This window comes from Garra rufa, chromosome 5 (genome assembly GCF_049309525.1).
Source record: "Garra rufa chromosome 5, GarRuf1.0, whole genome shotgun sequence".
In the NCBI taxonomy this organism is placed as follows: Eukaryota; Metazoa; Chordata; class Actinopteri; order Cypriniformes; family Cyprinidae; genus Garra; species Garra rufa.
Window position 1 is genome coordinate 21,986,933 of NC_133365.1, and position 23,487 is coordinate 22,010,419.

The 23,487-nt window shown below is 35.5% G+C and overlaps 1 protein-coding gene across 1 annotated transcript; it reads right to left on the minus strand.

The window, feature by feature from the left end:
* Positions 1-1,293: 1,293 nt before the first annotated feature.
* cmya5 (cardiomyopathy associated 5) lies at positions 1,294-23,243 on the minus strand. The gene is made up of 13 exons (XM_073841417.1): positions 22,950-23,243; positions 17,897-21,437; positions 17,244-17,339; positions 15,633-15,866; positions 15,451-15,473; positions 15,035-15,156; positions 14,822-14,956; positions 12,349-12,495; positions 11,956-12,103; positions 9,511-9,644; positions 8,618-8,732; positions 8,241-8,417; positions 1,294-2,943 (listed from the first exon to the last, which is right to left on the minus strand). Exons 1-13 carry the CDS (start codon positions 23,060-23,062, stop codon positions 2,691-2,693), a joined length of 5,238 nt encoding a protein of 1,745 aa, XP_073697518.1. The 5' UTR covers positions 23,063-23,243; the 3' UTR covers positions 1,294-2,690.
* Between the last annotated feature and the right edge of the window lie 244 nt (positions 23,244-23,487).

The window sequence follows — 23,487 nt, forward strand, 5'->3', positions numbered from 1 at the left end:
CTAGAAAATCCTTCTTGAATTAAGATTTTTTTAGATATTTTGGCTGGAAACAAGACAAAAAATCTAAGTAAGAAAAGCATTTTTTGCAGTGTGCTGACTTTTAGCCGACTCCCAACTTTTGAGCCTGATCAACTGAAGTTAAGGTTGCTTGCTCTTCATCACACGCCGGCTGTTGTGAACTCGCTTAGGACAGTTGAACATTGCAGCGGATTAGAGGTAAAAAAAAAGATATTAACACTGTTCAGTTTCTTGCACAGACCGATTGTTTTTGTGTGTTAAGACCTCAATGTATCGTACGAGCCGCAGGGTTTAATTTGGTTTTGTCTGTGTATGTTTTTTTGACTCTCAAAACCGTGGGTCCCATTGACTGCCATAATATGACTGACAGACTGCAACGGTTTGAGTTAAAAATATTTGTTTGTGTTCTACTGAAGAAACAAAGTCACCTGCATCTTGGATGCCCCGGGGGTAAGCAGATAAACATCAAATTTTAATTTTAGGGTGAACTATCACTTTAAAGCAGTTTAACATAAGGCAGCAACATAAAACATGAAAAAAGGGGGTATGAATTCTTTCGCATGGCATTGTAGATGCCATAATCGACCATTCCAGACACGTCAACCCATCCGCCACCTCATTACTCAAAATAAAAATCAGTTTCAAGATGCAACAGTCACTAATAGGGCATCTAGCTATCCACCTTTTTCTTTTTAAAAGAATGGGCAGACATTTAGACATTTTATAGGTCTGGCTTTCGGTCTCATCCTAATCCAGGTATTTTTATTTATACATAACAGCTTGTTTTGCTGCTTGATATTGTAATTTGGTGTGCCTTACCATATTGTTTTAATAATGTCTTAATTATGAACACACTGGTTTGTAGTGCGAACAGTTTTACTGTTTACTGCACATTGTTATTCTTCTTGTTATTTCACTATACTGGATAATGAACCAGAAGTCTTACCCACTTTCGCATTGAAGAAAAAGATGGATACATAGATGGTGCAACACATACTGGTTCTACATCAGAATAGGGAATTTTTGAAAAAAGACGTTATTTTTCTTTTCTTTGTGCACAAAATTATTCTCATAGCTTCATGAAATTATGCTTGAACCACTGATGTCACATGGACAATTTTAACGATGACCTTTCAACACCTTGACCATGTCAGAAAGCTCTCAGACTTATTAAAAAATATCTTAATTTGTGTCTCAAAGATAAATGAAGGTCTTATGGGTTTGGAAGGACACAAGGGTGAGTAATTAATGACAGAATTTTCATTTTTGGCTCAACTAACCCTTTAATTCTTTGTTCATTGAAACAGCTTTGATGGAAAACATTTCAAAGCATCTAAGTGACACTTAAAATATTCAGAAGCGTTGTTAAGATTTAATTCAGTCCGGTTGTTTCAGAAATATAAATAAATATACAAGTAGACTAATTCATAAATCATACCACCACTAACTGATTTAACAACAGAAAAATGAAAAAGAATAACTTTACAAAACAGACACCAAAAAACTTTATTCAATTAGGTGCAATCCCTACATGTGGCCATTAGACAATAAATAAAATTAAAATGTGTTTTCACTTATGCAAGTGACTGTAACTGATTTTGACTGTCATACAGTAAAGCTTTTAGAGCAGAACAGGAAAAAAAAAAATCTGCACGTGATACTGTGGTGATGAATTGGAAGTGAAAACTAAAATCTCTCGACTGTTCATTTCCCTTTGCTTAGCTTGTGATTAAGCAAGATCCTGACCAGCAACAATTTCAAATGGAAACTGAAGTGAAATAACCTTTTCCTACCAAATCATGTAAATAGAGTAAACCACAGAAAAATAAATATTTTCATCACTGATTTGTTATGCCTTGCCCATCATCTCAAAACACGTGTCTCAGCGGAGGGAGAATTAAGCTATAAAACCAAATTATTAGCACTGCCAACATCTATTCATTTTATTCAAACAACCGGAAAGCCTGTAGCTTCCAAAATAAATACACTGACACTGAATATGAATGTCTGCACATTATGTGATCCAGGGGTTCATCATAAACTGTATGATAAGCATGCACTGGTCGCATGCACTTTCTCTTTCATATATACAAAAACAATGCAACAGCTCCAAAACAAAAATCGTTTCTGGAGGGATTTAAAAGCACAGCTTCAAAAACAACTCTTCCTTTCACAGAATTGAATTAGAGTGACCATATGCCCTTTCGTCCTGGACACGTCCTGGCCAGCATTTCTAAATTGCCTAAAATGTCTAGGATTTAGCTTTTCCTTTGACCGTGCAGTGCACGGTCCTTGCATTGCTTTGATGGTTCTCTGTAGATGCCCCCTACACGCATGCCATGATTGGTCGTGGATTATGTACAACGCCTGAACGCTATTGGTCATTACTCATTACCTTCAGCTAATATGAAAACAATAGGAAAACAAAGCCAAAATCTAATCATGTTTGGTAATTTCGAAATCCCGGCCAGGGCATGTCCGGGAAAAAGAGGGCGTATGGTCATCCTAACTAAATATTTCTCATCATCTCATCAGTCACAGCATTTCACAGAACTGAGCAATTCTTGAAGTGACAGCACAATACAGATTTATTTGATTGCTATTAAAGAATCACTTGACTCATATCCTGTGGCACAAACAAACCCAGAGTTTTGAGACTTCAGTCATGTAAACTAGCAATGCTTAACGAACTCCGGCACCTCCATGGTCATTTTGAGTTCTAGATTCCCTGGCTGCTCTAGGACAAACACAGGGTGGCAGGGCTGAGTGAAGGTGTGCCGAAAGGTACCCAAGAGCTGCCCGTTCTGAGCGTTGAAGAAGAAGAGCCGACCCTTGCTGTAATCCAACAGAGTGCCGATCCGCGCAGGGATGTCCATAACAAAGATATCAGACTCCACACGGTCATGAAGCAGCTCGAATCTGCAGCTGGAGAGAAGAAGGGTTAAGATGACAATATATCAAATAATATATGTGACCTTAGACCACAAAACCAGTCATAAGGGTCAGTTTTTTTAAATTGAGATTTATACATTGTCTGAAAGTCAAATAAATAAGCTTTGCATTGTTTATGGTTTGTTAGGATATATTTGAGAATCTGGAATCTGAGGGTGCAAAAAAATCAAAATACTGAGAAAATCACCTTTAAAGTTATCCAGATGAAGTTCTTAGCAATGCATAATACTAATCAAAACATAAGTTCATATATTTATGGTAGAAAATTTAAGAAATATCTTGATACCTTTTGGCATAAAAGAAAAACTGATAATTTTGACCCATACAATCTATTCTTGGCTACTTAAAGGAGTAGTTCACTTTCAGAACAAAAATTTACAGATAATGTACATGTAGATAATGTAGATGACGTTCATGTCTTTCTTTCTTCAGTCGTAAAGAAATGGTGTTTTTTGAGGAAAACATTTCAGGATTTCTCTCCATATAATACACTTCTATGGTGCCCCCGAGTTTGAACTTCCAAAATGCAGCTTCAAAGGGCTCTAAATGATCCCAGCCGAGGAAGAAGGGTCTTATCTAGCGAAACAATCGGTTATTTTCTAAAAACATTTACAACTTATGTACTTTTAATCTCGCCAAGCTAGACAAGACAAGCATTTGAAGATAAAAAGTACATAAAATGTATTTTTTTTTAGAAAATAACCCATCGTTTTGCTAGATAAGACCCTTCTTTCCTCAGCTGGGATTGTTTTGAGTCCTTCAAAGCTGGATTTTGGAAGTTCAAACTCGGGGCACCATAGAAGTCCATTATAAATAGAGAAATCTTGAATTGTTTTACTCAAAAAATACCATTTCTTTATGACTGAAGAAAGAAAGACATGAACATCTTGGATGACAAGGGGCTGAGTACATTATCAGTACATTTTTGTTCTGAAAGTGAACTACTCCTTTAAGACTGGTTTTGTGATCCATGGTCACATATATACAAGATATATTATATAATACAACATAATACATACGTCAAATTTTATACATATATAGACACTGTCGTTCAAAAGTTTGGGATCAGTAAGATTTTTAATGTTTTTATAGAATTCTCTTATGTTCATCAAGGCTTGATCAAAAATACAGAAAAAAAACAGTAATATTGTGCAATATTATTAGAGTTTAAAATGATGGTTTTATATTTTAATATATTTAAAAATGTAATTTTTTCCTGTGATGCAAAGCTGAATTTTCAGCATAAAGTCTTCAGTGTCACATGATCCTTCAGAAATCATTCTAATATGCTGATTTATTACTTTTATTATCAATGATGGAAACAGTTGAGCTGTTTGATATTTTTTGGAACCTGTTATACTTTTTTCAGGATTCTTTGATGAATAAAAAGTTCAAAAGAACAAAATTTATTCAAAATATAAATCTTTTCTAATAATGTAAGTCTTTGCGATCATTTAAAGCAATTTAGCAACACATCATTGGTGAATAAAACTATTAATTTCTTACAAAAAAAAGAATAAAAATTTACTGTAGTTAAAATTGTTACAAAAATGTCTATTTTGAATAAATGCTGTTCTTTTTAACGTTTCATTTCTTAAATAATCCTGAAAAAAGTATCACAGGTTTCAACAAAATATTAAGCAGCACAAATGTTTTCAACATTGATAATAAATCAGCATATTAGAATGATTTCTGAAGGCTCATGTGACACTGAAGACTAGAGTAATGATGCTGAAAATTCAGCTTTGCATCAAAGGAATATATTACATTTCACAATATATTCAGTTATTTTACACTGAAATAATATTTCACAATATTACATTTTTTTGGACTTTTGATCAAATTAATGCAGCTTTGATGAGCATAAGAAACATAAGAAAACATTGGAAATTTTACTGATCCCAAACTTTTGAATGGCAGTGTATATATCAGTAAGAAAATAATGAAAGAAGAAGTCAAATGAATCATGCTTTCCACATAAATATTGAATATTGATAATACAGCTTTGCCATCACAGGAATAAATTATATTTTAAAATAGAGAATTTTTTTATTTTAATGTTATTTCACAATATTTATGTTTTTAATGTATTTAAATAAGTGCAGTCTTAAGAAACTTTGAAAAATATAAAAAAAAATATTTATACTTTTGAACAGTAGTATATATGGAATGTAATGAAAACACATTGATTCCATTGATTTTGTAACCCATATTTGTTATATTACAAAGCCAAAAGTGTCTGATAAAAGGCACACTACTGATATTTAACTGGCTACTATTAACAATGGTGCTTGAAAGTTTGTGAAACCTGTAGAATTTTCTACATTTCTGCCTAAATATGACCCAAAACCTGAAACTTAAAACATATCGCAAATCTTGAAGCTTGACAAAGAGAACCCAATCAAACTATTGAGATTTAAGACAAAATATATATACTTTATTTTTTCTGGAGAATGATCCAATATTACACTATTGCTGTGAGTGGCAGAAGTATGTAAATCTCTAGGATTAGCAGTTAACTAAAGAGTCCATCTGTTTAGAAGTATTTAGTGGGATAAAAACTATCAGGTTTCATTGTATGCCCTGTTTTATTTAAAGTACAGGGATCTATCAAAATAAGATCTTGTTTGTGGAAGTAAATCATCACACGAACAAAGGAAATCTCTGAGGACCTCCGAAAAAGAGTTGCTGTTGCTCATCAGGCTAAACCATCTCTAAAGAATTTGACAACCATTGTGTGCATGACACAGTTGCAAGAAGAAAGCCACTGCTCTTTAAAAAGTACTTTGCTGCTTGTCTGCAGTTTGATTGAGATCATGTGGACAAGCCAGATGGCTATTGGAGAAAAAATCCATGGAATAGAAAATAGAGATTTTGAGTTTAAAACACTGCATTCCAGCATAAGAACCTTATCCTATCTGAAACATGGTGGTGGTAGTATCATGGTTTGGGACTGTTTTGCTGCATCTAGGCCAGGACAGCCTGCCATCATTGATGGAACAATGATTTTTAATTATACCAGCAAATTCAGAAGAAAAATGTCCGGACATCTGTCCAAGATCTGAATCTTAAGAGAAAGTGGGTCATGCAGCAAGACAACAACCCCAAGCACACAAGTCATTCTTCCAAAAAATGTTTAAAGAAAAACAGAGTTAATGTCTTTGGAATGGCCGAGTCAAAGTCCGGACCCTAATCCGATTGAAATGTTGTGAAAGGACTTGAAGCAAGCGGTTCATAGGAGAAAACCTGCCAACATTACAAAGTTCAAGTGGTTCTGTACTAAGGAATGGGCTAAAACTCATACAAGATGTTGTGCAGGACTGATCAGCAGTCAGAGGAAATGTTAATCTGCAATTATTGCTGAAAAAGGGGGTCACACCAGACACTGAAAGCAAAGTTTCACATACTTTTGCCACTGACAAATGTGAAACACTGGATCAGTTTTCTCAAAAAATCATTTGCTTGATAGCTTTCTGATGATCTTTTGATTTTTTTTTTATCCAATTGAAGTCAAGTTTACATACACCATACATACATAAAAGATGTTTAGATATAGTCCACAATAGAAAAGTTGAATTTATAAAAATGACCCTGTTCAAAAGTGTACATACGCTTGATTCTTGTGTTGTTACCTGAATAATCCACAGCTGTGTTTTTTTTTGTTAGTTGTTCATGAGTCCCTTGTTTGTCCTGAACAGTTAAACTGTCCGCTGTTCTTCAGAAAAATTCTTCAGGTCCCACAAATTCTTTGGCTTTTCAGCATTTTTGTGTATTTGAACCCTTTCCAACAATGATTGTATGATTTTGAGATCCATATTTTCACACTGAGGGACTTATATGCAACTATTACAGAAGGTTCAAATGCTCACTGATGCTCCAGAAGAAAAAAAACAAAACAATTCATTAAGAGCCAGGGGTGAAAACTTTTGAATAGAACGAAGATGTGTACATTTTTTCTTATGTTGCCTAAAAATCATATTTTTTTTTTCATTTATTACTGCCCTTCAGAAGCTACAGAAGATACTGAAGACTTCTCAGAAGACAAAATAAGTTTTAACATTTTAACATTTATCCTAATTTTCAAATTAAAAAAAGCTCTTAATCCATTGTTTTTCCTTCTGGAGCATGAGTGAGCATTTGAACCTTCTGTAATAGTTGTATATGAGTCCCTCAGTTGTCCTCAGTGTGAAAAGATGGATCTCAAAATCATACAGTCATTGTTGGAAAAGGTTCAAATACAAAAAAGTGCTTAAAAACCTAAGAATTTGTGGGATTTTTTTCTGAAGAACAGCAGGCATTTTAACTGTCCAGGACAAACAAGGGACCTAATAACAAATATCACTAAAAAAACTAATTTAAATTCAACTATTATTTTCTCTTGTGGACTATATGTAAAGTCTTTTATGTTAAATATCTTATTCAGGTCAGTACTAAATAAATAACAACAAGCATTTTGTATGATCTCTCTTATTCTGATTAAACAATTAACATTTTGCAGATTCTACAAGGTGTATGTAAACCTAATTATAGAACATCGTAAGGAGTTCACCACTTTATGTGGAATAAAACCTTTTTTCTAGGTCACTGATATGGCTGCAGTCTTCATTTTACATGTACATCACTTATGTAGGTGTAAACCTTTAGGCAAAAATTACTTATTGTATCTTTAAAAGCTATTCAAACACAACCCAAAGACTACTATATGTTCTCATTGAAACAAAATTCTATTTTTTCATTAAAAGCATCTATAGTATCATCTTTGTGCTTTTTGCAGATGCACTTATAAAACTGTTCTTTCCATTGACTTGAGAGGACCCTAGTTGCTGATTTGCAAACTCTAACATCATAGACGATGTACACCGTACCTTCACAGTTGTAGACAAGGTTTTTTTTCGAAGTGCACAAGACTATTTTTAAACGTTTTATGGAAGACTGAGAGAACTCGTTTAACGAGAGAACACATTAATGAGAGTTACACGTTTTTTTGAGATTATTTATACCAAAGGGGCATTTTGATTCTTTTTGAAGGCACCAGTTAATTTACCTTTCTGATTGCCAAAGAGCCTACACAGTGTTTCCACAGTTACAAAATGTCCTACCAGGTTGTTTATTTCAACTCAAATGGGCAGATAATAAATAAACACAGTTTTTTGGCTGGACAGAGTTGTAAATGTTGCTGTTCAAAAAAAAAAATTCCATGACCTGATACAGCTAATGAATATCCTCTTTTGGACAATGAAACACATTCAGAAATACATGAAGTGGCATACCTTATAGATGTAGGTACACAGTGCAGACACCAGGAGGCATTGTTCTCCCCCAGTGTGCTGGTTTGGGACACAGTTTGATATGCAATGCCGATACGGTAGGCTTTGCACTGTGACACCTCCGTCTCCCAGTAGTAATATCCAAGAGAAGGTAAAAGCTCACCCAGGACAGCTGGACATCTGGAAATGAGATAAAAATATATATATATATATATATATATATATATATATATGCATCTGTGCATTGCTGAAAACAGCATATGTCAGGCAGTTTGAGATTGCAAATTAAACAGGACAAATTTTTTTTTTCTGCTTAAAAATTTGTATTTACAGTGTTAGTTTTGTATAGTGAAAACAAATGTTTGAAGTACAGAACTTACTCTATGATAGAGGACATTTTAGTGTAGGTGTCATGTGGGTACTCTACTGAGTTCCTGTCCTCTGAAACCTCCAGCACTGAGTTGGCTGTTTCGCTGAGGAAGTGGAACCTTGTACCTTAATTTACAACAATCACCAAAAAACAAACAGAATGAACATTTCATTATTTGAAAAGTTAGAAATTACTGATGCTGTCAAAAATGGCCATGTTCTATATCACTAACTAAAGGTATAATCACATTTAAAGCAACACTAAGTAACTTTTCCCTCAACGCTCCCTCTACAGGTTGGAAGCGTAATTGTCCATTACCGCTGTCGTAAATAATTTAGCCTACCGTCACGTCACATGCACGTTATTTGTTTGGAGGCTATCCAGGACCGGCTTTGGAAATAACGATGTCCAGTGACAAGGTAGAGTATGTTGTATGACTTTATAAAAGTATGAAAACCTTTTGTGAAGCCTGCCATAAAGCAAGTCGCATTTGTAGTCTCATTTGAACTACAAAACCGCAACCCGACGACCCAAACTTACATAGTGCTGTTATGGCTGACAGAGGGTCGCAAAGCAAATACGAAAGTGCCGTTTCACCCTGTTATGAGTTGATGAACCACTGACACGAGTTCGGAAACATTATTTTAAGGTAAAAACAACTCTTTAGTGTTGACAATTCCGCTTCCAACCTGTAGAGGGAGCGTTGAGGGAAAAGTTACTTAGTGTTGCTTTAAGATATTTTGACAAAAATTTTTTGGGAAAAAAGCTTCATCATCTATTTTCAATATGGTAGCGATGTATGAAGCATGGCTCACATAGATGTCCCTAAATGTGACTGCACTTTAATAGCAATAATACAGTATGAGAGTCTTAGGCTGATGTTGTAATAGCAGTGAGTCTGACCTCTGGTGGAGATAAGGGCCGCCTCGCTCTGCTCACTGGCCCCTCCGGCATTCACTGATTTGATGTAGAAGAGGTAATTTTCATTGGGTTGAAGGAGGACCCTCTGCTCATAGCCTTTTATCCCTGATATGGATCTGTGTAAGGAGAGAGTGTTTTCAATAAGAGCGGATTTAACCTCTCCTTACCCTACTCAGATGTGCACCCTTGAGGAATCATGAGAAATCTCATCTGAGTGTTCAATGGACTTGAGTATACAAGGTCTTAGTGAAATATGCTTCATCATATATTTATAGTAAATGGCATTGATGCCAATCAATAAGTATATTTAATGTTATGTGTGATGATAAAAAATGTATATGTATTTACACACACTCACTGCCCTTCAAAAGTTTGGGATTAGTACGATTTAATGTTTTTAAAGTATCCTATGCTCATCACGGTTGCATTTGTTTGGTCAAAAATACAGAAAAAACTGCAATATTGTGAAATATTATTACAGTTTAAAATAATGGTTTTCTATTTTTAAAATACTTTAAAATGTAATTCATTCCTGTGATGCGTAGCTGCATTTTCAGAATCATTACTCCAGTCTTCATTGTCACATGATCCTTCAAAAATCATTATAATATGCTGATTTATTATCAGCGCTGGAAACACTTGTGCTGCTTAATTTTTTTGGGATCCTGTAATTCTTTTTTCAGGATTCTTTGATGAATAAAAAGTTAAAAAGAACAACATTTATTCAAAATAGAAATATTCTAATATCCTTGACAAATTAAAGTATTAATTTCTTTAAAAAAAGAAAGAATAAAAATGTAATGACCCCACATTTTTAAATTGTAGTTTATATTGTTACAATACAATTTCTATTTTGAATGAATGCTGTTCTTTTGAACTTTTTATGTACCAAAGAATCCTGAAAAATGTTTTAACAGGCTTCCAAAAAAATATTAAGCAGCACAACTGTTTCCAACGTTGACAATAAATCAGCATATATTTCTGAAGGATCATGTGACACTGAAGACTGGAGTAATGAAGCTGAAAATTATAATATAATTAAAATATATTTTAGAGTATATTAAAAATAGAAAAAATTAAAAATAGTAATTTTTTTTCTGTATTTCTTTTGAGATCAAACAAAATAAACTTATTTAAATAACATTAAAAATCTTACTGATCCCAAACTATTGGATGCCAATATATACACCATTTAAAAAATGATGTGCACTGATAATTTTGAATTATAATTAAAATAATATAATATAATATAACAATATGTAATAATATAATAAATTCAATATTCCAGAATCTGTGTTATTATAGTTTACTAATAAAAATTATTTACTTGAAATTTAACTGAAACAAAATAAAATATAAAAAAATACTTACACATATTTAAAAAAAAAAAAAAACACTTAAACACATTTTTAATTTTCCTTTAGTTTAACTTGCACTAAATTACTAAACTAAAATAACAATGTATAGAAACCATATAAAAAATTATTTTGGTTTTAAATAAGTTCTTCATTATATAAAAAAATTGATACCATAAAAATAATTCTTGTCACCTGTGTCAATATCACAAAAAAACTAATACAAGCCTAAATTAAAAACAAAAAAGTGGAAAAACCACAATTAAATAAGAATAAGAAACAAATGACAACAGGACAAAAAACAGTGGAACAAATAAATAGGAAATGCTACACACATTGTATGAAGTAATCAAATGTATAAAAACACACTGCATATACTTCACTGTGTAAATTAAATGTATTTTTCTTCTTCTTAAAATAAAGAAAAGTGATTTAGTCAAGAGCAGTGAGAGATTTTCTCTCTTATGTTGTTTGATTAAAATGAATGACAGACAGCAGGAATATTAGACTACTGTCACTTTAAGAGCTGGCCAGATCAAATATACTGTTACATGTGTGTTTTCTTTCTCAGCTGTTTGCTTTCACTTAGGATCTAAATTACTGTGTTTACAAGCATACTATTTTGACACATACAAGTGTGTATATTTAACCTTTCAAGGTCAATAAAGTGGCAAAAATAACTCCAGCACCGTCTTCTTAAGTTCTCTTTCGCTGCTGATTGTGTTTCAACAGCATAAAGTCACTTGTTTTTTTAAACCGCACTGCTTAAAAATGCATGCAAACGCTATGTTTTTGTGAGCACGTAGCAAAACGTCACATGAGTGTGTAAATGCTATAGAGATGACAGTCCAAAATTGGTTGACAAATTTCTATTGGTTAATCATATCTACTGGTATATCACCCACCCCTAATTCAAAATATTAATCAAATCTATCATAGTACTGAAAAATGCTAAAATAACACTGATTACAATTGTGAATTTTGAATTCATGGTGACTTAAAAGATTTCTCATGACCCCTAGTGGTGTTTATGCTTATATAGAGAGTTTAGTGTAAATCTGGTTAACTGTACCTGAGTCCCTCTCTCTCACATGCATATTGACGGCAATACTCCAGTGTGAAGCTGTCCACAGCACTGGGCTGAATGGCGCTCCAACGCAGCGTTGCCGTGTCCCACAGCACTGTACAATGTTCTGTCTGGATCACTGGGACAGAAGGAGCTTAGGAAACACAGTTGAGATTCTAAGTTTGTTTTGCTAAATGTGAACACAGCATATTTAATCTGGATTAAAAACACTTTTGCATTTTGCATGCACATTCAGTGTCAGTGATCTCGCAAAGAGGCTCCACATGGTCATCTCATTATAAATTGATATATTATGACATACATACATATGGTAGCATGACCTCTTGCTCTCACAAACATCATGCGAGTCAGAGGGGATTTACCCGATGAATAACTGACCTGTTCTGAAGGGTAGTCTCTCACTCGGCATGCTGCAGCCTGTGTAGTTCACCGCCATCACCCACACTTTATAACTCTTATCCGGTTCCAGCTCTTCTAGATTACAGTAGCTCTCCTTCACAGTCACCCTGTATTCCTCTGAGATCGCTGCAGATTCAATTACATTTAACACACTTTAACTGAAGCATGCAGCTGAGCTGTGTATCCCACTGACATAATTTTACATAATATTACTTGTTTTTATTAGTCAGATTGCCATATTTTGTGTCAATGTTAAATGGATCATTTATGCTTAAAAAAATATTTGTAAGTGTTTTAATAGATTTATGCCATACAATAAAAATTAGCATGGTCCAAAACACACTTTCACTGTATCAAATCAAGTTCAAAATATCTTTATTTGTGTTCCATAGAAAAAAGCTAATAACTAAAGTTATTTAGTTATTTTTGCAATTTCTAATATTGGTTTCCTATTTGAATACACTTATTAATATATAATTAATATATAATTTATTAATATATAATTTAATTCTGTGACGCAAAGCTGAATTTTCAGTAGTCATTACTCATTACTTAGTGTCATATGATCCTTCAGAAATCATATTAATATGCTGATTTAGCATTCTGTGTTAAAACTGTTGTGCTGCTTAATATTTTTGGGACCTCAAGAGATATTCATTTTAAATGAATACTGTTCTTTTGAACTTTCTATTCATTAAAAAAATCCTAAAAATATATCATGGTTATCACAAAAATATAAATATAGTACAGTGAGGAAAAAAAATATTCGACCCCCTGCTGATTTTGTATGTTTGCCCACTGACAATAAAAATTAGTCTATCAGTCTATAATTCTAATGGTAGTATTATTTGAACAGTGAGAGACACAGAAAATGCAATTCCAAAAAGTTATAAATTGATTTGCATTTTAATGAGTGAAATAAGTAATTGATCCCTTATCAATCAGCAAGATTTCTGGCTCCCATGCGTCTTTTACACAGGCATTGAGCTGAAATTAGGAGCACTCTCTTCCTAAAGGAAGTGCTCTTAATCTCAGTTTGTTACCTGCATAAAAGACACCTATCTACAGAAGCAATCAATCAATCAGATTCCAAACTCTTCACCATGACCAAGACCAAAGAGCTGTCCAAGGATGTCAGGGGCAAGATTGTAGACCTACACAAGATTGGAATGGGCTACAAGTCCAATTGCCAAGCAGTTCGGTGAGAAGGTGACAACAGTTGGTGCGATAATTTGCAAATGGAAGAAACACAAAATCTCCCTCGGTCTGGGGCTCCATGCAAAATCTCACCTCGTAGAGTTTCAATGATCATGAGAACGGTGATGAATCAGCCCAGAACTACACGGAAGGATCTTGTCAATGATCTCAAGGCAGCTGGGACACTAGTCACTAAGAAAACAACTGGTAACACACGCTGTGAAGGAGTGAAATCCTGCAGCACCCGCAAGGTCCCCCGGTCAAGAAAGTACATGTACAGGCCCGTCTGAAGTTTGCCAATGAACATCTGAATGATTCAGAGGAGAACTGGGTGAAAGTGTTGTGGTCAGATGAGACCAAAATCAAGCTCTTTAGCATCAACTTAACTCGCCGTGTTTGGAGGAGGAGGATTGCTGCCTATGATCTCAAGAACACCATCCCCACCGTCAAACATGGAGGTGGAAACATTATGCTTTGGGGGTGTTTTTCTGCTAAGGGCACAGGGCAACCGCACCGCATCAAAGGAACGATGAACAGGGCCATGTGCCATCAGGTCCAAGGCATTGAAGCCAGCCAGGGCATTGTAAATGGGTCGTGGATGTGTATTCCAGCATGAAAATGATCCAAAACACACAGCCAAGGCAACAAAAGAGGGGCTCAAGAGGAAGCACATTAAGGTCCTAGAGTGTCCTAGCCAGTCTTCAGACCTTAATCCCACGGAAAATCTGTGGAGGGAGCTGAAGGTTTGAGTTGCTAAACATCAGCCTCGAATTAATGACTTGGAGAGGATCTGCAAAGAGGAGTGGGACAAAATCCCTCCTGAGATGTGTGCAAACCTGGCGGCCAACTACATGAAATGTCTGACCTCTGTGATTGCCAAAGGTTTTTCCACCAAGTACTAAGTCATGTTTTGTGAAGGGGTCAAATACTTGTTTCACTCATTAAAATGCAAATCAATTTATAACTTTTTGGAAATGCATTTTTCTGGATTTTTTGTTGTTATTCTGTCTCTCACTGTTCAAATAAACCTACCATTAAAATTATAGACTGATCATTTTTTGTCAGTGGGCAAACATACAAATAATTATTGTCCCTACTGTAAGCACCACAACTGTTAATTGCCTTGGTGATCATAAGAGACTTCTTTCAACAACATTTAAAAGTCTTACCAACCCCAAGCTTATGAATGGTAGTGCTTTGTTTTTTTGTTTTTTTTAGTGTGGATGGTAACATCCCGTTCTCCCTTTAGTCTCACCTCCTTGTGGCTCTTCCATGCAGTAAACTTGGAAGCAGTCAATAATGTCATCCTCGTTGACTTTCCAATACACAGTGACAGAAGTGCTGGTTGCAGAATTAGCCTGTTGAGGCTGAAGATGTGGTTTTTGAGGCACTACAAAATGAGTGATAATTTAAGTCAATAAAAAGTGAAGGGTGTTTATTTGCAATGGAAATCCTGGCTAAGGCGTACCTGGAATGGCTTGTCTGTTTTTCCTCCCATTGCTTGACTTGCCCTTGGCATAATCCTCAAAAACCAGCAGCCCTCGTGGACCAAGTTCAAGTGACATGGTGGACTCCACAGCCGTATTCAACCTATTTTAAAAAATAAACAGAAGGATCACTGAAAGGAAAACTAAGAAGTAATCCAGTTTATCACAATCTCATAGCATGTGAATACCCCATGCAGTAAATAATTAGATTTCTATTCATTTAGTGGCTGCAAACACTTGTTTCAAACGTAGTTTTAAACACACCACACTCAACAAGGCAATTAGAACAAGCTTCTGTTTTGATTCATTTAATAGGCAGATCATTTTTGAAGTATTGTAATTAGCATTCGATGTCAGCAAGCCATTAATACAACAAAAATTCAGGGCATTTAGTTACCTCATATTGATATCTTTTGATGACTGAGAAGGGGTGGAAAAAATGGTTTGATTAGACTAACCGTAACAAATCTTAGCTAAGCACTTTAAAAATGCTTTTGGACAAAAGCAATACATTAAAACTGATCTTAATGTGTGACCTACTTAAGCAAGTAACTAACACATAAATGAGATAAGCCTCACAGAAAGAAACTGAAGCGGGTCTGTCTCGTCCTCCTCCTTAGCTGTCATCTCCATAGTCTCCTTGGCCTTGTCAATATTCTCCTGGAAGGAGACAATCTGGTCGTACAGCTGTTCCAGTTTGGCCTTTTTCTCGTCCTCCATGGCCTGAGACATCTCATTATACTGATCCATCAACAGCTTCACCACCTCCTCATTGTGCTCCTTTATGATCTTCTCACCATCATTAAAGTTCTCCTGTGGGAACAGCACAATAAAGCTGCACATAAGTTCTCAGTAACCTTTTTCGACTTGATAGCATCCCCCAAGCTGACAGTGCACTAACGTAAGCACTACAAATCTCTCACTCTAGATTTGTGTGAGTGCAAAAGTCACCTCCACGATGCTAAGATGGTGTTGGTGGTTCTCAGGACATTGCTAAACATTTTCTAGGGCAGTGGTTCTTAATCTTTTTCACCTTAGTCCTCCACTGTCCAACATATACAGTTGAGGTCAAAAGTTTACATACAGAATCTGCAAAATGTTAATTATTTTAACAAAATAAGAGGGATTATACAAAATGCATTTATTTAGTACTAACCTCAGTAAGATATTTCACAGAAAAGAAGTTTAAATATAGTCCACAAGAAATTACCCCATTCAAAAGTTTACATACACTTGTTTCTTAATACTGTGTTGTTACCTGAATCCTTCAGGTTCCACAAATTCTTTGATTTTTCAGCATTTTTGTGTATTTGAACCCTTTCCAACAGTGACTGTATGATTTTGCGATCCATCTTTTCACACCGAGGACAACTGAGAGACTATGCAACTATTACAGAAGGTGCAAATACTCACTAATGCTTCAGAAGGAAAAACAATCCATTAGGAGCCAGAGTGAAAACTTTTGAACAGAATGAAGGTGTGTATTTTGCTAATTATTTTGCCTAAATATTATATTTTTTCATTTAGTAGTGCCCTTCAGAAGCTACAGAAGGTACTTACATGTTTCCCAGAAATCAAAATAAGTTAAATTTACCCTGCTCTGCAAATTCAAAAGGTTTTCACCCCCCGGCTCTTAATGCATAGTTTTTCCTTCTGAAGCTTCATTGAGCATTTGAACCTTCTGTAATAGTTGCATATGTGTCCCTAAGTTGTCCTCAGTGTGAAAGGAGGGATCTCAAAATCAAACAGTCATTGTTGAAATTGTTTCAAATACACAAAAATGCTGAAAAACCAAATTTGTGGCCCCTGAAGGATTTTTCTGAAGAACAGCGGGCAGTTTAACTGTTCAGGGCAAACAGGGGACTCATGAACAACTATCACTAAACAAAACAAAAAAACACAGCTGTGGTTCATTTAGGTAACAACACAGTATTAAGAATCAAGTGTATGTATACTTTTGAATGAGGTCAACTATTATTTTCTCTTGTGGACTATACGTGAATGTTTTTATGTGAAATATCTTATTGAGGTCAATACTAAATAAAAAATAACATGCATTTTGTATGATCCCCCTTATTTTTTGCAGATTCTGCAAGGTGTATGTAAACTTTTGACCTCATCTGTAGGTCTCTAGATATGACTATGGAATTGTTTGGGTATGTTTAAATAAACACATTTTAATGTAAATACCTCCACTGTGTTGTATGCCAACTCAAGCTCAGATACAAAGTCTTCAATATTCTCTGATCTTCCTTGTAAAACTGATATCAGTTCACTCAGCTGATTCTGAAAACATTATCACATGGGAAATTCATTAGATGCACATCATGAAACATTCTGAGGTACAGAACACAACAAAATATTCAGCATTCATCTTGAATGATTGAGCAATCTCGTTTTATACTTGGAAATATTACTTCTCTTTTGGATTGTTCATACTGGCAAAGGTCAAATGGCATTGGTGCAGTCCTTCGGAATAAACTACAGATGAATCATGGAAACAGTTGTCTACTTTCAGAGAGGGATATTCAGGCCTTGCTGTGAGTCAGTCGGTTCTGACTCATTTGCTATGAATACTGTCAATAGAACTAAACAATATTTCACTGTCTCTAACTGGTGTATACTTGAATATTCTTGAATAGTCAACAACTTTGAGTTTGTTTTACAGCTGATTATGTATTTTTATCATTTGGACACTGTAAGTGTCCTTCTGTATAAAACATTTGAGCAATCAGTGACTTCATAATGTAAGCTCTCCAAACGGGCCAGACGAGAAAGATCAGATGTCAAGCTAATGTCAGGAAATCATGTCTTAGCACTCTTTCAAAGCACAGGGAACTTACCTTAATACTGTCAAAGGCCTCATCTAAAGAGGCCATTTCATGGTTTTGATGCTCAGCCTCACTTAGCAGTACTGGACAATGACAAACAAGGCAGAACGCATCCATTGGTTGAATTTCAAGTTCCTGTTCTTCATATTCTATCATCTGGGCGCTATCCAAATCCTCAACAAATTCAAAACCAGTTTCCAGGTTTTGATCTGACAGTCGAACTTGTTCTCGGTGCCCATCTTCAGCTATAGCTTGTTCAGACTGTCTTGCCTCTTGTTCGGTGACCATCTCATAATCAAGCTCCTCCGCAATTTCTTGCTGCAAATCTGGGCCACAGCTCAAGGCCGACAGATCCTCTTGAGGGGTAAAACTTCGCAGTTGTGAGAAGACACCTTTAGTCCTACTTAGGCTTCCTCCGTTATGTATATCTTCATAAACTTTGACACTATCTTCTGGCTCTAAAGGAGAAACTCTCATTGCTATAGTGTCGTCTTCATCAACTGGTGGAGGAGGCGAAATGGGCTCTGGAAGGTCTGTTATGTCTTCAATCCGTGCATCATTCAGATGTGTTTTCTTTTGTTCCTCTGTTTCTGCTGACCTTAGAGGTAACATCTTGTTCTCAATATCAGGCCTACAGATGGACGGTTCTTTCACTAGGATCTCTCTGGTTAATATAGGCACGTCATTGACTTTACTATGTTCTTCTACCTTTACCTCCTTTGTTGGTACAACAGGTCTTACTTTTGATAAGTCCTCTACATTTTCTGACACTTTCAACTCTTTCTTACTTTCTCGAACAGATGCTTCCACGTCATTAGCTAACAATAAGCTATATTCTTGCCTTGAACCGATCATTTCTTTAATCTCTTTTGTCACTCTTTTCTCAGTAGGTATCTCATCCTGAACAGGCTCTTTTGTGGTGCTGACTTTCTGATTTGCTTCCTCTATAACATCTACCTTGATTTCCTCAACTTTTCCATGTTTTTCTGTAACCTCAGGTTCAATCTTAGGTATGTCAATATGTCCCTTTTGCTTCTCCAGCCTTTGTTTTAGCACTGGTGCCTCATTTGCACCCATGTCTGCTTTGGCTTGCTTGTTTTGTAATTCATTTTGTAATTCGGGATACATTTTCTCCTCACTTGTAATCTCAGGTTTAGTCTGAAGCTCAGTGTTTGTTGTATCTGTTTCACATGGATGTGATTTTTCTGAAGCTCCCTGAACTGATGTAATTTCAGACTCTGGCTTCATTTCAAGTTCTGTTAATGCTTTTGCTGTACCGATATGGGCCTCAAGTTCTTGCGCTGCACCAATTCTGTCAATTACTTGCTCTTGTTCCTCCTTCTTGGGTATTAATCCTTCACTCACTTTACCCTCAACTACAGCAAGTATTTCTCTGTTTTCTAAGGATTTAGATGCAGAATGTTCAGTTTTAGCAGCATCTGTTTCAGTCTCTTCTGAAGGCTTGACCTCTACTTTCAAAGGTTCTTCTGTTTTTGGAGGCTCTGTTTTATCTAAAAGCTTTTCTTTGATACTAATAACCTCTTGTGCAATTATTTCTGGTGCTTCCCTTTTTACTATGTCTTTATCAATTCTTTGAGTTATATTTGGTTCTAAAAACTTAGTTTTATGAATCTCTCCTTTGTCATTTTTAGTAATAACGCTTGCTTCCTGAATGTCAGCAATGACATCAGCTGCTTTGTGACATTTAGCCACACTGGCCTCAGAAACACTGGTGTTTTTAACTGCATCAGCCTGGATTTTCTCAGAGATCTTTGTTACAGGCAGAATTTCAAATTCATCTTTAGCTTTAATAACATCTTCATGTGCTGAACCCACAGGCACTTGAATATGAGCTGTCAGACTTTTTTGTTCTTGTCCACTGTGTGTGTGGGTTTTGCTTTCTGGCTCAAGGACTTGAACCACTTCATGAGGTTGTGTGTCATCTGGGTCACGTTTTGTTGTGATACTCTCCTTGATAGTGACAGTGACATCATGTTGCTTTTCAACTTTCTTACTATGCTTTGCAACCAAGTCGTCTGATGTGACCTTTCTTTTAACAATCTTTTCCACCTCTGGTTGAATTTGTGGAGCACAGTGTCCTTCTGAACAACACCCTGTGGACTCACACGGCGCTTTGCTTTCGTTTTTATCATGCACACATGGTTGTTCTTCAGTTACTTCATCGATTTCTTCCTGTGCTCTTTCTAAACATCCAGTGAGTTCGAATTTACTTTGTGACCATGCGAATTTCCCTCCGTCTTCCTCCGGTTTGGTCTCGGCTGCATTAGTAACCACTGGTGTTTCATCCTTTAATATGAACTTCTCCAGATAACCATCTCCCTCATCAGAATCAGAATATCGCCTTTTGAAAGACCTTTCAGAAACTACACTCTCCGTATCTGAGAAGTCGTCTTCTTTCTTTCGGTCTCCTAATGCATCCTCATAAAGGTCTGAATAGTGGAAGGACATGGCCCGTGGTTCTTCAAGAAGAACGGGGTCTATGATCTTTGGCGGTCCGGTGGGGAGGTATACAGGTGTGAGGATACATTCCTGACTTCCGAATAATACCGATCCACTCTCTTTCAGAGTTTTAGAGCTTTCTTTTGCTGTTTTTCCATTTCGGTCCTCAACCACAGGCTCTGCGTTGAACTTACTTCCATAGAACACTTCATCAAGGTGTTCACCTGCGAGTTCAACATCGCTGATAATTACAAAGGAATCCTCATCGACAGCTTCATCTGCTTTCGGTTCTTTCTGAGTCACCTCAGGTTCCTCTGGCTGGAGAGTAACTTCCGGTACAAGTTTTTCTGTCAGAGTAGTGTTATCACTAGGCGCCTGCTCATCTAACAGTGTGAATTTCTCAAGATAGTCCATATGAGTTTCATCCTTCTTTGGGTGTTTATCAGCAGAGATCTGGAGGCTTTCATTTTGCTTTATTTCCTCAATGTCTGTCTCTATGTTTCCAGGAAAACTATTTGTAGCGACAGGTTCGTGCTTTTGTTTGGATTTTATCTTTGGGGTATCATTCAAGTAGGCCAAATTCTCCGTCAGTTCACTGCTATCTTCCTCATCTACTGTAGCAAGCTTTGAAGGTACAACAATGTTGAGTATTTCAAAACCCTCTGATATCAAACTAAAAAGATCTTGATCCTTGCTTACAGCAGACTGGCCATCCTCATTGTTTTCAGATCTGATATTCGGCACGGAAACCTCAATCATTGCGGGTCTTTCCTCACCTACCCGACTTTTGGGCAGCCTAGAGCTCATCTTTTTAAATCGTTCACCCAGCTTGCCTCTGCTTGTTCTTTTCCTCTTAATTCTGTCTTCATCCATTATAATCACGATATTTCCCTGCGTTCCAGAACCTTCCAGACTGTACTGTTCAGATGGCGAGCTTCCCTCTGAAGCCCATGGAGTTGAGCATCTACTAGAAGCAGTTTCCCATACTATGCCACTGTCCTCACTCTGTACTGTCACCATGGAGAAGGATGGGTCCACCATCAGGCACTGGAGTTTAGGCTTCACTGATGGATCTTGCACGACTTCCTTTAAACTAACCAGAAAGAGTTTAGAAAAGTTTTAACAAAGAAATGTAGTACTGAATACTGTATGAAATATCGTATGGAGAATAATTAAGTGTTTAATGATGTTTGGATTCTAATCGTAAAATTTTAAAAAGCTAAAACGATTAGTAGAAACATATCCCTTATGAAAATTAACCATGGTTTTATTATAGTAAAAGTGTAGTAACCATGGTTTTTTGGCTTATTGATTATCATTGATATAACCACAGTTTTACTACAAATACCATGGTTAAACTTGGTTAGTGAAGCAAAATCATGGTTAATTTGTGATTACCATGTTTTTTTGGTTTTACTTGTAGTAAAACCATGGTTAATTTTCGTAAGGGTATGGTAGAATATCTGCTTATTACAGACTTGGAAATGAATTTATCAACAGCTATTAGTACTGAATATAAAGCTATTTAAAAATATTTATTTATACCAATATTATAGTGTTGAATAATTAATGCATAAATAAAACAGAATTATTATATTTTTAATGGACGTCTATACAAAATACAGACACTACCAGTCAAAAGTTTTTGAACAGTAAGATTTTTAATATTTTTTAGTCTCTTCTGCTCACCAAGCCTGCATTTATTTGATCCAAAGTACAGCAAAAAAGTAAACATTTTTTAAAATATTTTTCACTATTTAAAATAACTGTTTTCTATTTGAATATATTTAAAATGTAATTTATTTCTGTGACCAATGCTGAATTTTCAGCATCATTACTCCAGTCTTCAGTGTCACATAATCCTTCAGAAATCATTCTAATTTATTTATTATTATTTATTTATTATTATTATTATTGTATTTAAAACAGTTGAGTACATTATTTCAGGATTCTTTGATGAGTAGAACAATCCAAAGATCAGTATTTATATGAAATAAAAAAGCTTTTATAACATTATACACCATACAATTTTTGTGGAAATAAATAAATTATATAAATTAATACTTTTACTTAACAAGGATGCTTTAAATTGATCAAAAGTGATGATAAAAGCATTTATAATGTTGCAGCAGATTTCTTTTTCAGATAGACGCTGTTCTTCTGAACTTTCTATTCATCAAAGAAACCTTAAAAAATTACATTTTCTTTTTCTGAGCAGCAAATCAGAATGATTTCTAAGGGATCATGTGACTGCGGTAATGATGCTAAAAATTCAGTTATGAAATCACAGGAAAAAAATACATATTAAAAAAATATTTAAACAGAAAACAGTTATTTTAAATAGTAAAAATATGTTACTGTTTTTGCTGTACTTTGGATTAAATAAAGACTTTAAAAAAACATTAAAAATCATACTATTCAAAAACTTTTGACTGTACTGTATATTAGCAACAAACCCTTCGGGAGTTAATAGATCTCCCAAATTAGTAGGGAAGAATGCTGTATTTCATTTGAACGAGGAACGGCACATTCATATTTATAAAACCCTATGTTAAACTGCCTTTATGTGAAACTTTATAACTAGAAAGCACCCGTGAGAAACTACCTTTTATGAAGTTCCTCAATTTCCTCATCGTCGTCGATATCCATTATTCCCGACCCCACGTCCACCGTCTCTGGCTCTGCCCCCTCACGTTCCCGTTTCAAAGCACGATCCATTTCGATAATCGAAATATGGTGGCGTTATTTTAAAATAAAAAACAGTTACGGAGAGTGCAGCTTCGTGTTGGGATCATGTCTCGTTGAGCGCAGTTCGCCTTACTCAGCGGCTGCTGTAAATAGATTACAAATATTCTTGAGCTCAAGGCTGCGTACTTGGAGAAGAGTCACAGGTGTCCCCGTTTTTCGTAACCCCAGTTAAGTATATTGTCCTATATATTTGATTTCCTCCGTCAACTTTTAAACAATAGCACATCGTTAACTATGTCCTGAACAGTAAAGCTCAGATGAATCTCCCTGTAATATGACACGCAGAGAACAACGCCATGTCCATGAGGGACATCAGGACACCGTAGTGTCAGTTTTCTTTGACTGAGCTAATTTTACTCTCTAACCCCTCCACACAGCCCTATCAACATCCCCGA

Bases quoted from the DNA above. Each gene is read 5' to 3' on its own strand.
- cmya5 (XM_073841417.1), bottom strand. From the start codon at position 23,062: ATGGATCGTGCTTTGAAACGGGAACGTGAGGGGGCAGAGCCAGAGACG. The intron at 15,474-15,632 runs GTGAGGCTTATC...ACCCCTTCTCAG, and splicing joins ACCCGCTTCAGTTTCTTTCT to TCATCAAAAGATATCAATAT. The intron at 14,957-15,034 runs GTACGCCTTAGC...CTCATTTTGTAG, and splicing joins AAACAGACAAGCCATTCCAG to TGCCTCAAAAACCACATCTT.